This window comes from Alligator sinensis, unplaced genomic scaffold (assembly GCF_000455745.1).
Source record: "Alligator sinensis unplaced genomic scaffold, ASM45574v1 scaffold370_1, whole genome shotgun sequence".
NCBI lineage: Eukaryota > Metazoa > Chordata > Crocodylia > Alligatoridae > Alligator > Alligator sinensis.
Genome location: NW_005842128.1, coordinates 668,699 through 684,767, shown reverse-complemented (window position 1 = coordinate 684,767; position 16,069 = coordinate 668,699). Strand labels below are relative to the sequence as shown.

General features: G+C 41.0%; 1 protein-coding gene across 6 annotated transcripts in view; it reads left to right on the top strand.

The window, feature by feature from the left end:
* Window positions 1–16,069, top strand: part of DIP2C (disco interacting protein 2 homolog C) — a 203,134-nt gene that overhangs the window by 136,961 nt on the left and 50,104 nt on the right. For all 6 annotated transcript variants that reach the window (XR_003094383.1, XM_025205760.1, XM_025205758.1 and 3 more), the window contains 2 exons: window positions 6,247–6,415; window positions 8,376–8,546. Coding sequence is in view for 5 of the 6 variants with exons in the window: in XM_025205760.1 (XP_025061545.1) it covers window positions 6,247–6,415; window positions 8,376–8,546 (340 nt within the window). In the remaining variant the exon portion in view is untranslated. The remainder of the gene's footprint in view (window positions 1–6,246; window positions 6,416–8,375; window positions 8,547–16,069) is intronic.

Genomic DNA, 16,069 nt, shown 5'->3' with positions numbered 1-16,069 from the left:
ACCACACTCCCAAGATGCACCATGCTGGGTAAGTCAGCATTAAGGAGTGCAGTGCACTATGGAGATGCAGTTTGGCTATGGAGCACATAGACCTGACATGTTCTACAGTGTGGTTAACTCTTTTGACTAGTCCTCAAAACAGTCTTATAATGACTGAGAAGATCCAGGTCACAATTTTCAGCCAGGAGAATATTGTGTTTGAGGCCCCTGGCACAAGTTACATTTATGAAACAATTAATGGGTTAATCTGGACATAAATAGCAATGTGCCACACATTCAAGCAACTTATGTTGCTGTAAATTGGAAGAGCAGCCACAAAGAGGTTCTACATAAAATGTTTTTTAATCTAAAATCAAGGTTAAAAAGTCAAAATAATGGATAATTGCCTTTTTTTTTTTTTACTGAATTTTCAGCATTTGACAGCCTCAGTGGCTCCCCCTGCAGGGACTACAATCCTCATGCCCGGCAATTTTAAAACTACCCTGCACATTTAAACCCTGTTACTTGAAAGTGCCTGTTGTTTGCCCCAGTCATAGGTGTTGCTGATTGTCAGCCAAACAGCTCTAGACCAGTTTGAATCCCAGAGTTGGGGCAGCAATCAGCATTTTGAAGCTCTGGTTCTCGGCGATTGGTGGCTGACTGTCATTGACAGCTCTAGATCGTAAACACTAGTTTCCGAGATAATCCGTGAGGATCAGGCTGAGTGCAGGCCTGCTGTGCAGTTGGGTTCTCAGGATTTTTTTGCCCCATCCTAAACATTGTGCATGCTGCCATTCACCTCTGGCATGGCAGGATGTGCAATGTTTAGGATGTGGAACAAAATTCCTCAGATCCCCCTTTTTCAATATCTGCCAAGGTCCTGAATGACTGATTTCTCCACTGGCAACCTCCAGGGGAAGAGCAGCCAGAAGACTAGAGAGGGTAAGGAGAGAGAAGAAGTCATTTATGCCCGGTGGGAAGAGAATGAAGGGTGTGGGATGCTCAGCTGCTCAACTCAGATGTGCACACTCCTGCTCCCTCCAGTTTTTTAGGCAGTGGTCACTCTGCTTTTTTTTAAAGGCCTCATTCAAGGTTTTTCATACATTTCATAGATTTGATAGACATTAGGGCTGGAAGGGACCTTGTAAGATCATTGGGTCCAGCCCCCTGCCCAAGAGGCAGGAAGTCAGCTAGGGTCAGATGATCCCAGGAGATAGGCAACCAAATGTTTCTTGAAAGTGTCTGGAGTAGGTGCTTGCACCACCTTTGCGGGGAGTCTATTACACGCCTTAGTGGCTTGGACAGTAAAGAAGATTTTTCTTATGTCCAGCCTAAAATGGTCGTGCAGGAGTTTGTGACTGTTAGTCCTTGGGGTGCACTGGTGAACAAACGTTCCCCCAGATCCTGATGCACACCTCTTATGTACTTTTAGGCTGCCACCAAATCACCCCTGAGTCTGTGCTTCTCCAGGCTAGAGTCCCATGGCACCCCCTGGAGTAACTAGGCACAATGGCCACAATTTGATGGAGAGCAGGGTTGCCAGAATCCAGAATGGGTTTCCAAGGGAGTTGGTGCTCTTCCCTATCCTCGGGGTCTTCGAGAGGAGACTCGGCAAGCACCTAGCTGGGGTCATATGACCCCAGCGCTCTTTCCTGCCCAGGGCAGGGGGTCGAACTCAATGACCTACTGAGGTTCCTTCCAACCCTAGCACCTATGAATCTATAAACATTTTATAAAGGTAGAACATGGGCTGCTATGGATCCCTTGCTTTACCTGTGGCAGGTTAAGAGGTTAGGTTGGTGTTGTGTCAGGGTTGCGGATAGTCTTATGCAGAGTTTAAATTATGATTGTACAGGATGGCTTGGATAGGAATGATACTGTCTCAGGCTGGGGGTTGGACTAAATGACCTCTGGAGGTTCCTTTCAGCCCTACTTCTCTATGATTCTATCACAGACAAGGCATTCACAGTGAAACAATCAAAAACTAATTGTTTACTCCATTATAGGTTCTTAGACGTTTCACTGGCCTGCTCTGCAGTGACATCAAAGTGAGTTAGGAAAGCATGTTGGATCATGAAGCCAGCCTGTTGATAACTTTGGAATACATTGCATGGTTTTGCAGTGGTTTTCTAAATGTATTTTATGTCCTAAAGGGTATAACATTATAACAAAAAAGAAACCTTGCAAAGCCAAGCAATACATTTAACATGAGAGGCACCAGGTTCCCAGTATGCTGGCTGCATCCTCCAACAGGGTTTCAGTAGGGTCTTTTTCACAGAATAATACATCCTGAGCATGATAGCAGAGTCATCAAACCAATGTGGATTCACAGATCCAAACTTTCTTATTTTATGTCTTTGCTGATTGCTAAATGGGGGGAGGGGTTTTCTGTAAAGCTCAACATCAGTGATCTCATCTTTTATTCTGAAAGGTTGATCATAGCACTCTAATTTGTTTTGCATTGCATTTTTGAATCTCTTAACTTAGTTTCACAAAAGCAGAAAATGTTCTCCAATTATGTAATCAAAACTAAATCCAATTATATACAAACTACTTACTAAAATTAAAATATCCCTGCTTTAATGTAGATGGCTTTTCATTAGTGTAGAGCCTATTAAACTTATCTGGTAATAAAGGTTTTATCTGTATAACAATCACTGTAACACAGATGATGAAGTGAATGTGAAAGTCTTGCTATATGCATCTTAGTCAAACCAGTCAAGCCATTTTGTAACTTTGCACTGGCTATTGGAATGCAGGAGTGTGGATGACGAACTAGCAAAATCAAGATCTTGATAGTACATATATTAGTTACAGACATGCAACACCAGAAGAAATAGGCTCTCCAATCCACCAAGGCACTTGATTTGAATCCTACCTTATTTCTTGAATACAAGATGAGGTCCCTCCTCCCCGCCTCTCCCAATCATCATGGAGAAAAATGTTTCTCGTCTTACATTCACATACAAGGATTCCTCACTAAATACATTGTCTATCATTAAACTTCTGCCAAAAACAGTATGGGTCAGTAACAGAAACCAACTATGAAGCCAACACTGAGCATGACAATAAAATGCATGGCCCCTCTTTGGCAGGCATACTCATGGGAACCTCCCACAAACACAGGTTAGTGTAGCTCAGTCCCTGTCAGCACCAGTTATTTTTCAAGTCATGGTGAGCCACTGCATTCCATACATTTGACTTCCTCTTCACTCCCACAGTGGAGTTGCACCTTTCTTTCCCATTTCCATTGATTCCTGTTTTTCACCAGCCTTAAATGTTTGGCAGAAATCACCAAATGGGGCCCCAAACAGTTCACCCAGAATCCCTTTTCACCTACTCCTCCATCCTGTCTCATACCATCTGTGCTGTACGTAAGTAGTTACAAAAGTGTTGCTAAAAAGAGTGTTTATGGGGTATCTGTGCTAAAATTTAAAACAGTTTCAAAAAAGGTAAAATGCATCAATTCTGGATGAACTAAGTCTATGGGTACCCAAAGTAATTTAGTACAGGCATATTTATTTGCAAATCAGTGTTTTCAAATTTGCCCTTCACTTCCATGTGCTTAGGGAGATAAGGGTCTGACAGTATGGGTGGGGGGAAAGGTGCTGCAGGGAGAAAAAGTTGGGGGGAGTAGAGGGCAGTGGCTATGTGTAGGGGGTGCATGTGCACCCCCTGAGAGTGCTGGTGCACCCCCTGGCCAGCCACACTCTCCATTCAGGCGACAGGCAGTGGGGCAGGCAGGAGCACCAGAGTGGGGCTGCCAGCAAAAGCAGCCATGCAGCTTCTGGAAGTGGCCGCAGGACTTTCAGAAGTGGTGTGGCCACTTTTTGGTGACTGAGATTGGACCCCGGGGGACACCCCTTCCCTGGTCAGCGTGATCGGCCGCCAGGGGACCCTCCCCCCCCACTCCCCCTGACTCAAGAGGCACCAGCCATCTATGGTAGAGGGCAAGGGGGGCCACCTGACACCCACAGATTTCTTTTCCCTGCTGAGATGGTCGGAGGGGGACAAATTCAAGACAAGCTTCCAATAATTAGATTCAACACCTGGAAAATTGTAACAAAATTTTAATTTTTCCATATATAGAATCTAATTATTCAGAGGGTCATCTTATATTTGGGGTTGTCTTATCTTCAAGTAAATACAGTATTATAGAAAAGCTGTTTTGTGAAAGAGCAGTGCATTCTTTCACCATGCTTCTTGTCAATCCTGATATAGCAAAGTGAAATACCTGATAAGGCCATTAGGTTATGTCTACAGCAAGAGGTGAGGTGTTACTAAGTGTTCTGTTAAGCAAGTAGCTGGAACTACAAGTAAACAGGTACCAGAAACAATAGCATTTGAATTACAACTTGCAAAAGTTTAGCATGCAAGAAAGCATTTTCATCTCTTAGGGTGCCCATACACAAGCACGGAGGCTGCTCCGTTGTGCTGTACTCAAAGCACGTCAGTGCAGACTCCATTGAGTCTGCTGGAGCGTGGCAGTTACTGTGCTTCAGCTGCCTCCTGCATCTCGTGTATCAGCATCCCCATGCTTAAAAATGGTGGCACCATTTTTAAGCGTGGGGACGCTGATAGACTCAATACGGCGGCGCTTTAGAGTGGCTCTTGGGGCCGCTCAAATTGAAGTACCACTCCCCCCGTCCCCGGAGTATGTGTAAAAGTGCCATTAAGTTTTATGGTCTAACTTGAAGAAAAACATCGGGGGTGGAATTCTTACCTTAACTCAACCTAAATAAAGCAACAACATAAAGTGGGTGTGAAAACCCCAGGTCCAGGGGAGGGGACAAGTCTCCTGACATAAGGAAGAAGGGAGTCAGTTGTATGCCTTCCCTGAGGACTGACAGCTCTGATGTAGATGACGTTGCAGGAGCAAGAGGACTGTGGTGGTGTGGCTGCTGCCCAGAGGTGTGCACATTTCAAGGCACCAGCATGGCCAATGGGACACTCTGAGGAGGCTGTAACTTAGACATGTTGAAGGGCATGGGAATACTAAACCAACCTGAAATCCAGGAGGATGCAAGGGCAGCTGAAAGCCCCGACTTACACGGGGATGTGGTCTCGGTGTTCTTCTGGCAATATATCTCAAAATGTTTGAAGAGATTTAAGTTCCCTAGCAAGCAAAAGCAGATAAGATACTGAACAGTAAATCAAGTCTCCTAAATTTGTCCCCACTCCTGACTGCAGAAGTTTAAGGGTTAGAGAGATGCCTCTAGTTTGTCTTGAGAGACCTCACCATCTGGATCAGCTCTGTCAAGGGCAGGGCAAACTGGCCTCCGCACTTTCTTCTGCCATCTTGACAAGTTTGGCCTCAGTCCAGAAGTGCTCCTGTGAATCCTTTAGCTTTCAAGGATTTCCATCTTCAAAAGACATTCCAGCTGTGCGTTCCATTAGGATTGCAGGTCCCCAGAGGAAAAGCAGCTTCACTTCCTTGAAAAGGCAGGGGCAGGTCGTTGCCAGGAATTTCTGATGAGAGAAGTCCAGGTAACCTCATTGTTCTCATTCTAAGGAGACTCCATGACCCAAACGACATACTACTGGAGCTGGGAGACCCGAGTACTTGTGGCTAATACATTCAAATCCAGAGAACTGTCCTAGGATTTGAATCTAACTGCCTCAGTTCCCATTGTCGGGATGCTAAAAGATAAAGGACACATCAAAACTTTAGGATGCTCTCCATGCCTCTTTGTCTGGCTGCATAGCATTTCTGTTATTAACCTCGGGTTACGAGGAGCAGTTAATTGCTAAGAGAACTTTAGCATGAGAAATTTAAAAGCCACTTTTAATTTGGGGCCTGATCCTGCCCCCTTGGAGCAGTAACTGAGCTGTTTACTTCAGAGGGTTTGGGGTTAGTTTCTTAGTGAGTAGAACATAGTGCATTTTTCTAATGTAGGTATTTTTAAATAGTAACACACACCGTAATCGTAGCAGCACTCGCATATTTTCATGCTACTAACCCAAGAATTTGTGTTCTCTATCATACATTCCTAACATTAGTGTCCACCTACCTGTATGTTGTGTAATCTAGTAAGTTAGGAATAAGTTCTGCATTCCTCCTGACTTTGCCTGTTTTATATTGTAGCAAACTATAGAATTTAGCCTTTGTTGTAAAGCTGTTGCATCTATACCTTCTTGATGAGATTATTATGTGATGTGTCCAATAATTTCTTAAAAGTTTACACCTAAAATGAGTATATCTTTTTGTTTTTAATCATCTACACAATAAAAGTCTAGCATGTGTTGACCATTCTTGTGTCTTTGCAGCGTTTATTCAGGACACCAGTCAATTTTGATTCCTCCTTCAGAATTGGAGACCAATCCTGCTCTGTGGCTTCTAGCTGTGAGTCAGTACAAAGTCAGGGACACATTTTGTTCTTATTCGGTCATGGAGCTTTGCACTAAGGGCCTTGGTTCACAAACAGAATCGCTGAAGGTGAGGGAATTCTATTTTATCCACATAGTATAAGATTTGTATAGCATTGAAGGCTTGTATTAAATGTATTCGTTGAGGAGAGAAAAATCGGGACAAGCACAGTCATGAATAGAACCGGCATAATTCCTTGCCAGAGGCTTTTTATTAATTTCTGTTGGTCGCTGCTCTTTAGCCCTCTTTCAGATCACAAGTTTGTTAAGCACCAAAGAGCGAGCTTTTTTACTTAAGCTCTCTCAGCTTCTGCTTGACTTCAGACTAACAGGGTTAACTACCTTTCTCTCTCACTTGTTTTAGTTGGTAAAAGGGGGTGGGAGATGGAGGGGAAAGGGAGGAAAGTCAGAAATGTACATAATTTAGAGTTACCTAATTCTCTAATTGTACATTATGGAATTATTTGTTAATTTTATTACATACTAGCTTGGTTTTGGCTCACTTTGGTGAAAAATCTCAGAAGGTCCCTGTTCTTTCAGTTTGGGGCCGGCTTCTATTGCTAGTACGATCATTTTTACCAAACGTTCTACAGCCAGTTTTGCAACTCTTGATTGTATCTGCTTTGAAGAGATCTAATTAATTTTTCTCTTCTACCACAAATGGGGTTTAATTTATCAGACTTCGGGCACTGCCTTGATTTGTTGACAGCTGCATTATTTTTTCAGGATTCAGGGTTAAGAAGGTAGTGCAACAGATAAGAAATGGAAAAAAGAAAATATTTAACAATAAAAAGACCCACACTTTACTTCCACTAGGGCTTATCCTTTTTATACCTGTAATTGAGCCTGATGTTGATGTAAATCTTGCATGGCTGACAGTGGTTCCCACCTTTTTAGTAGTATCCTATCCCTAAATCAGTGCCCTCCCACCATGTCCTCTCCCAAATGTGTTCTGACAAGTTTCTGTTCTCTCTCCTTTCCATGCCCTCTCTCTGTTTGTTTTCTCTCTTTTTGCCCTCCCCCACCCCCGCTTATCCTTTGTTCTTCATGGGTTTTCTTTTTTGCTGGCTCTTCTCTGCTGCTGCATCTTTTCTAACATCTGGAAGCTGAAATCTTGCACACCAGAGGATGGGTGGTGGTGGAAGGGGGTAGGGAAGCTATCACTAGTGCCATCTATGACTAAGTTGAAAGCCATGAGAGGAGAGAGATGCTCAGGCCTGGGGACTGGTACCTGAGTTTGCAGACCTAAGTGCTGAAGGTCAGGTAGGCAGGTTTAAAGAAGTAGAAGAGGCCGCCACATTCTGCCACCAAACTCAACACCTGGTATCTGGAAACACAGTTTATTCCCCTGTGGTATGACTCCCTGTCTCCCTGCTCCCTCCCAACTATTCTTGCACTCCTCATGTATTCTCTAGAAAATCAAATTGGGAATTGTCACAAAAGAGCAAAGCACAAGCAGCACCAGCTGTTGCCACAGAGATTTATGTTGTCATTGATTTCTTAAAATTCCTCTCTAATTTCTTCTCTTTCTAATCAGGCAGCTGTAGCAAATGCAAAAATGTATTTATTTCCTGGTATCAATATTTGTTGTGTCTTACGTGTCTCACTGTAAATTGCAAAATTTTCTTTATGCATTCAGAATCTCCAATACTTGACTGATAGTCCTGTTGTCATGTCTTGGGGTATGGAGACTTGCAGTCTCTTCATGCCTTTTGTCTTTAAATGAGGTTTTCAAGGGTGTTTAACTCTCCCAGTTTACTGTTGCTCGTTGCAAATTTGAACCGTTACTGGATACCAATATTCTTTCGCTCTGAAACTAACTGATCCATCTCTTCCTGAGTGCTACAGAAGAAATTCTAGGCAAGTAGATTTATTCTATAGCAGTCATTACTCTGCCACTTGACCAGCCAACCTTTAGGAAACACTGAAAATGGAAAATGTTGGTTACCTATATTCTTGTACATGTGTTTTGCTGTATTGCTTTAAAATGATTTAACTGTAGCATTCACTACATTATAACTTTTTCCTAGGCAAGGGGATTGGACCTGTCACGTGTGCGGACATGTGTAGTAGTTGCAGAGGAACGACCTCGAATAGCTCTCACTCAGTCTTTTTCAAAATTATTTAAAGACCTGGGTCTCCATCCACGGGCTGTTAGCACATCATTTGGCTGTAGAGTTAACCTGGCTATATGTTTGCAGGTAAGACTTTCCACACCTTAAATCTGACTGATTGGTTGTACTCTGAAAATGGATGTCAGTGAGGAGTATCCACCTGGGAGGTTTCATAATGTTTCACTTGGCTGCTTGCTTAAGTTATGTTCCATGAGCTTATTGAGCATGCAGTACAACGTTCTTCTTTCATATACAAGTAATTCACTTCTGTATTTCGTCAATGAACACTATTCATCCTTCACATCGCATTCATAGCATTTATTCTGCCCCAGATATACTGTAATTTATCAGAGCGTTCGAGTGTTAGACGTTGTACCCCCATATTCCAAAACAAAACAGTTGATGTTTAATCATCTAATGTGTAACCCTGCTTCCAAGTGCCTTCTTTAATGAATCATAACATTGTTTTCTTCTCTGTGTATAATAGTCTTGATACTGATTTAATTAACCAAATAAGGCTTTTTAGTATACACCTAGTGAAAAGTTATTTTTTGTGACTTCACATCTGTATAGTTCCTTTTTAACCTGTTAATCAGATGAAAGTGCTCACAGGGAACTTGCATTCTCACCTCCAGAAATTCAGCTTATTGATTCATAGACTAATGGATAGCACACTGTGATTTTCTAGTTTGCTTTTCTTTATAACACAGACCTTAGACTTTTTCACTTAGTGAAACGAGTCCAATAACTTGATTGAACTAGTGCCTGCCTTTTTGCAAAGATACCTCGTTTTGATTTCCATTCTCCAAGCAATGGAGAATTAGTTTGCTCCTTGATAAACAGAGAATGCTTTAGTTAACATTTTTTTTTTTTTTTAATTAAATTACCTTATTGCTTATGTGACCTTGTCTGGCTTCATATTCAGCCACTGGACTTGGTAATGCCTCTTTTGGCTAAATTAAAGAGTCCTCTGCTATCAGAAGTCTTGTTCACTTCAGGTATTTAAATTGTAATGAATCCACCTCTTCACCTTGTTTGCTGAATAAATGGAATTTCATACAACTCTTGCTTTCAGATATATTTTCCAATTCACAGTTAATTATTCTTACTCTTTTTTTGAACCATTTTTCTTTTTCAACTTTTTTTTCTGAATCTAGATCGCAGACCTTGATGCACTATCCCAGTATTTATATCACTATACATAAAAATAAAAAGAACTTCCTACTTTTGCTCATCCAAGGACTGTATTAGGCCTGTTGCACTGGGAGCTATATTTTTAGTTTATCTGCTCTGCCTCCTAAGCCTTTTGGAGTCGCTCTTTCCCCTATAAGTATAACCTTCCTCTCATGTAACATAACATTCCTTCAGCCCAGGACTAATTTACACAGCAACTTTAATGAGAATTATTAATATATGGCAAGTCAATGCTGAGTAAGGTTAAAGGTCACTCCTTGTCTCTGAGGTAGACTTCTTTAATCTAATTACTGCCATAAATGTTCTCCAGGAATAGAAAAGTTGAAGAAAACCTCCTGCACTGAACAAAGCCGTACCTGAATCCTTTGGAATTAGTATCTCTCTTCTGCTCAATTTATGTTAACAAATGGTCTTGTACTCAGAAAAAGAAGTCTCTATAGAAATGCTCTTGTTAGTACTGCAGTCACCTATTTCACTTAAATAATGGCTTTAGTTTTGGGGTTCCACCTACTGAAAGTTTCTCCACAGGGAAGCTTTTCTAGCTTCCCACTCACTGTGTGTAGTGTCTTGTTGCTTTAAGGTTGATAAAAGAACCTCAGTAAACAACTAATCAGTCTTCTCCTCTTTGAAAAAAAAAAAAAGAAAGAAAGAGAACTAACAGCAACAATTGGATTTGGAAACTTGCCTCCAGGAAAGTCCCGACTGCTTATTCATCAGGGACGTGTTTAGTTCTAGTTACTCTACTGGGCTTAGTTTGGCCCTCAACAGGCATACATCTGAATATTGCATTTTATTTCAGGAAAATAACATACGGTGGTTTCAGGAGAAACAGATAGGTAACATTGGTGCAGTAGATCCTGAACACTTACTATCCCTTAGAGGGTAACTCTGTACTCAGAGATTTCCCAGACACCAAGAAAATCTGAGGAGCTAGCTTTGAGTAACAACAGTCTGCTAGTTATGCTTCCTGTGTCTCTCGCCCTTTTGAAGTAGCTTCAGATTTTCCTCTGCAGGCAAGAAAAGCCATAGCTCAGGGATGTGATGGCATTGCCTTTATCACAGACTGCTTTAAGCATCCACTAAAATTTCTCGCGCAGATCAGGTTAGTGGTCCATGAGTCCCTGAAGCTCCATTTCTGAGACTCTCTCTCTCAAAGCGTTACTTGAACTCTGGGCACTCTGATGTATGCAAGAGCATGCCATGAAGGACACTGTAGATAATAAAGACAAGCTTCCTTTTGCAAAATGGGACTTTCACTTGCCACTAATGCCTTTCAGGCTTGCAGTGGTCTCCCGGTGTTTCATGATGAAGGTGACTGCTCTACTTGATATACAAGACATCTGTGCAACACCATGCTTGCACTAAGATGCAGATGAGTTTCAGCAGTGTTAGACTAGTTCTAAAATTTAGGCCTTCTGGATAATCTCAAACAGTTCCTGAACCCATGGTATATGGAAGCCCAAATGAGTAGAGAAATAGGAGGTAGTTATTTAACACTGAAAGCCTCACCAAGCCACTTTCTTGCTTGAATGTCAGTTGCTGCTTTCTGAGTTTTGGCTTTCTGCCTGAATCTCACTTCCTGAGTATTTGTACATACATACAGGACTCTGGAACAGTTATTCAGACCTAAAAAACAAGATGGGATCATGTGCATCTGAATATTTCTGATGATTTTGACCATGGACACAATAACAACATGAGTAAGCCCAGTCTATTAATATCCCAGAAAGAAATGTAGCTGCTTAGCTAGGTTAGCAGAACTTCTTGATTATGCTCAAATAACTTAAGAGCAGCCACCTCAGTCTAGAGACTGTACCAAAAGCAACAGGCTATTTAAAGAATTGTGATCTTGGACTGAGAAAAAACACTTACCTACTGATTCAAAGTAATCAAACATTGGTAACTGGTATAAAAATTACTCTGCCAGGTGAAATGGCTTTTCAGGCTTTTAAGCAAGGAAGATTTTAAGTGTACCTTGAAGTGACAGTAGAGCTGTTAGTTTAATAAGTAACTGCAAAATAATAGCATGTCGATAGAGAACATAAAGCAATCCTTTAGAATATCTGGCTTCTGCAGGGTTGCGTCCTTTGAAGCAACTTATACTAGCCCCTGCCAAAGGCTGGATACTGACCTAGAGAGAGCATTCTTTCCATCGATTATGACAGTTCCTCTAACAAGTGGCTAATAACATGCAGGGTGCATTTAACTGCAGGATATTCTGTTTCCTGGAAGCAAAGTTGAAGCACAGAAGAGGTTTTAATCCTTTCTCTGCAGGGTTCTTTAGGTAAGCGTCTCTCCATTGCGTTCAGGCAATGGCCATTGTTTGCAAAGGCTTTAATGTTGGGTCGTATAAAAATCATAATAAGTGTTTTGAGCTAGCAGCATTTGGCCTCTCTGTATTCTAACAGTTGCTATAAAGCCCAAGTTTTATACTACCAGAGGAAAGATGGGAGGGGGGGTTACTGGTACGTAGATGAAGTCCTTGAAACCTTGCCATCTGTAACAGTATTGTGCTTCAGACTTACTCTAGGTTCCTCCTAACACTTGTGTCTAGGATTGAGCTTTATGAAGAAGTCCTACTGTTCACCCTCTGCACCTTTTCCAGAGAGAGGCCCATCCTGATTGTCTTCAAAGGATGTTAGCTGTTATATGCCTTGGATGTAATCTCTTTGATTTCATCGTTAAGAGATCTCCCAGATTTGTTATTTCAGATGGTGTTTACCAGAGAGGTTTAAGTGGCCGAACATGTTCCATACCTTCCAAAACAAATTCGCATATGCAGTGTAGAGGAAATATTACTAGAAGGCCCCCTCTCCATTTTATATCTATTGCACGATTACCTTGTTAAATCAGCAATAAATTTGGACTGGCTACACATGAAAACTAACTATGGTGCCTTAACTAGCTATAAAGTTATTGCTCAGAAATGTGTAATAACTTTATAGTTGGTTTCTATCCAGCTTTAATTTGCGTATGTAGGCAGTTCTGCAACTGGGAGCACAATGCACAATGCTGGGAGATTGCAGCCAGTGTGGTCCCCCAGGTGTGGGACAGTCCACATACCACCCCCGTCCTGCACTGGGAGACCACAGCAGTGCCCCACAGCTGCAGGGGCTCAGACCTGAGGGAGCTGTCAGACCCAGGTGTGCCCCATGCATGGCCAGAATCAGGAACCCTCACAGCTGATGGGACTCTCGGTCCTGGCTACATGTGGTCCCCATGGCTGGGAGCTTCATCAGCAAATGGAGCTCCCAGCTGTAGGATCCTGCTTCTTGCAGATGCAGGGGGAGCCCAGGATCCAGCTCCCCTTGCACCAGCAATAAGGCGCAGTTGGATCTAATGCTCAATCCCACAATCATGCCTCCTGCCATGCACACATGGCATGGCAGCAGGCATGATTGTATGTACTGCACATTAGATCCAACCATGCCTTTATTGTAGAGAGGGCCAAAATGGCCAACTGATAGCATTTTGAGGTGGCAGTTTCCAGCGGTGTTGCTGGTTTCTTTGCGCGTGTGTGTGTGTGTGCATGCATGCACAGACCTGCATGTACACATTAAGACTGAAGATGCATTCACACTGAAAGGCTCTTATGAGAATAGTGCTTCCCTTTTCCTTCAAGACCTCTTCTATTTTTTCCTTCCAAAGAAGGAATAAAGAATTTAGGGACATTTCCTTGCAGTGAATCCTTTAGAAAGGCAGACCTTGTAACAACTCTTTGTTACAGAATGATCATGGCTTAGCGATTAGGACCCTCAGTTTTGCACCATATAGATTGAAAAACTAAAATATTAGCCTTTTATGTTCATAATCCTTCTGACTCCATTTAAACAGGAGTGTGGGTCTTTTGAATTAAAAACTCAATCATTTTGAACAATATTTTAAAAACTTGCTTCTGAACATTTTTCTGAGACCCAGTCTGCATCTGTAGGGCTTCTAAATACATTTACAAATCCAGCAACTAAAAGTTATATACTTAATTTGTGAGTAAATAAAAAAAAAAAAAAAAGGATTGGACACAGTATATTTCACTTCTTGTGTACTGACATGTTGGTGTTTTCTAAAAGAGAAATGTCGGTTCGAGCCCTTTGCTACAATGGTAGGACGCATTTCTAGAACTCTTAGCTATCTAGACAATTCTCATTAAAACATGTAAATATTAAGTTTTCAGGGAAGGTGGAGAAGTGGCATTACAATTCAAATTACAACTTCCATGTTTAATTATCCTTGACATCAAATCTTTTGTAAAGTGGCTATTATTAACATCTGCTGGAAAAGAAATGTCTTCAGCCACATTTAATCTTCAGAAAGAAAATAAGAGTACATTTTCATAACATTAAACTTAGAGTCAAATAGAACATATTTATGTTGTTTTAACTGGGGACAACTGTGTTTTGATGGTTCACTCTTCCTCAGTGATCCCCACTGTATACTAACTTTTCTAAATGAGAGCATTTTGTTAGTAAATCTTTGGAGGAGACAAGGCCAGAGTTCTTTCCACTTAACAAACAATTATTTTGTTTTGAAGCTCTTGAATTGCAGGAGAAATCCAGATTTTAAATTTAGGAAAAAATGGAATTGTAGATTGTAGCAAACAGCATTTTGCTTGTGTTCCCACAAATGGAGGCAAATTTGTTGAGCTCGATTTGTATTTACATATGTAGTGCACCTGTGGATCAGTTTCTTCAAACTCCTGATATACATTGTTGCTAGTTTACACAACCTTGTTGTGGGTCATGATATAAAGTGTTTTTTTCTTAAAGCTCAAGCTGCTACAGTTGTATTACTTAGGTCTTTCAAGTACTTAACTAAAAAAGTAAATTTGTAGGCTTCACTGGACCACAGAAAAGTATGGAAGTGTAAACTACAAAGACTTTAGTAAAAGGGAAATAAAAAAGAGCCCAGTAATTATTTTTAAACACTTCATGATTTTTTGGGGGGCCCAGTTCATGGTTTCTAAACACACTTGTTTGGCAGTGCAGTGTGATAAATGTGCAGGACAGATCTGTCCCTGCAAGAGAGTGCTTTTATCCTTCTGTATGGCGTTCTTCAAGCCTTTAAGTTTCTACCAAAGAGAATTTAGTTTTACAGGCTTAATTTGCAGGCAGATCTTAGCCCCATTTGCAATTCTGAGTGGGACCAATTGGTAGGACACACACATACATGTAACTCCTGGACATGAACTGAGTGCTAAAAATTCCAGATGCTGGGTATTGAGCTCTTATTGAAAAGCCTTATGAGAGTGGTTTGTGGCGATCTCAAAACTTGGCTTTGTGACTGGGGTATATTTTTACACTTGCATATATGTTGGGACATAAACTTCCTGAACTGAAGTAACTCTGATATTTAATTGCTGTTTTAATATGGTGCTGAATCTACATATTTTATAATGTGCTTAATTTTAAGCAGCAGTGTAATATGCAAATACACCCTACTCTAAAAAGGCTTCATCTTCCCTCATTCAAAATACACCTATTTTTAGCTGCTGCTGTGGCAACTTCCTAAAGACTATGAAGTTGAGAGCCTGACTTTGTTAATATTCATATTTTTATTAAAGGGTGTATATACTCCAGTGCTCCCAGAATGGTCTTGTTTCACAGATCCTGGGTCAGGTCCCATGCTGTCTTGCTGAGTTTAGGTGGGCACAGTGAATGCCTACTATACCACCAAGCTGTCTGATACAACAAGCTTCAGAGTAGAAAAATGGTCATCTCTGCATTTTTGCATCTTTTGCTGGAACCAGTTTCTTTTGATGAGTAATTATTTAACTGCTCCAGATATTTAAAGCATTGTGTGTCAGGGTTAGTAGACCAAGAATGAAAGAGCTCTGTAGTACTGATTTGTGTTCATTTAGCAATTAGAATATGCAAGGCTTGATCTTATTCTACCCTACGAGCAGGTTAATCTGTATGAAAAATGTGTAAGTATCCATTCTTTCTCCATTGTCAACTAATTTTGCCAACAGACCTGTACTTACTGCTTTTAGAAGAACGGAAATCTCTAATGACCTTTAATTGTTAGAATAATGGCAAATTTGAACCCCCATTTCACTTTATGCCTTAAACTGTTAGGCCATAATATTTAATTACATCTTCACATGAAAGATAGTGTGCTAAACATACATTTTCCACTAACAACATTGTCTATAGTGTCCTAAAACCACTTAAGTCTGTTTGTCTAAGGTTAGTCATCTATATCTGTCTCTTCTGTTGCTCTACTAAAATGTTGACACCTCATTTTTTACTTTTTTTAACCTTTAATGGTATAATGGTTAATTTGTAAGGTTCCTGTATTTGACATTGTTTTTCTTTTTATTTTACTCCCTGCTTTTTGCATTTTCCTCTCTTTTTTTTTCCTCCCACCCTCCATCCCCATTGTTTATTATTATTTTTGTCTTGTGTTACCTTCTTTCCTTC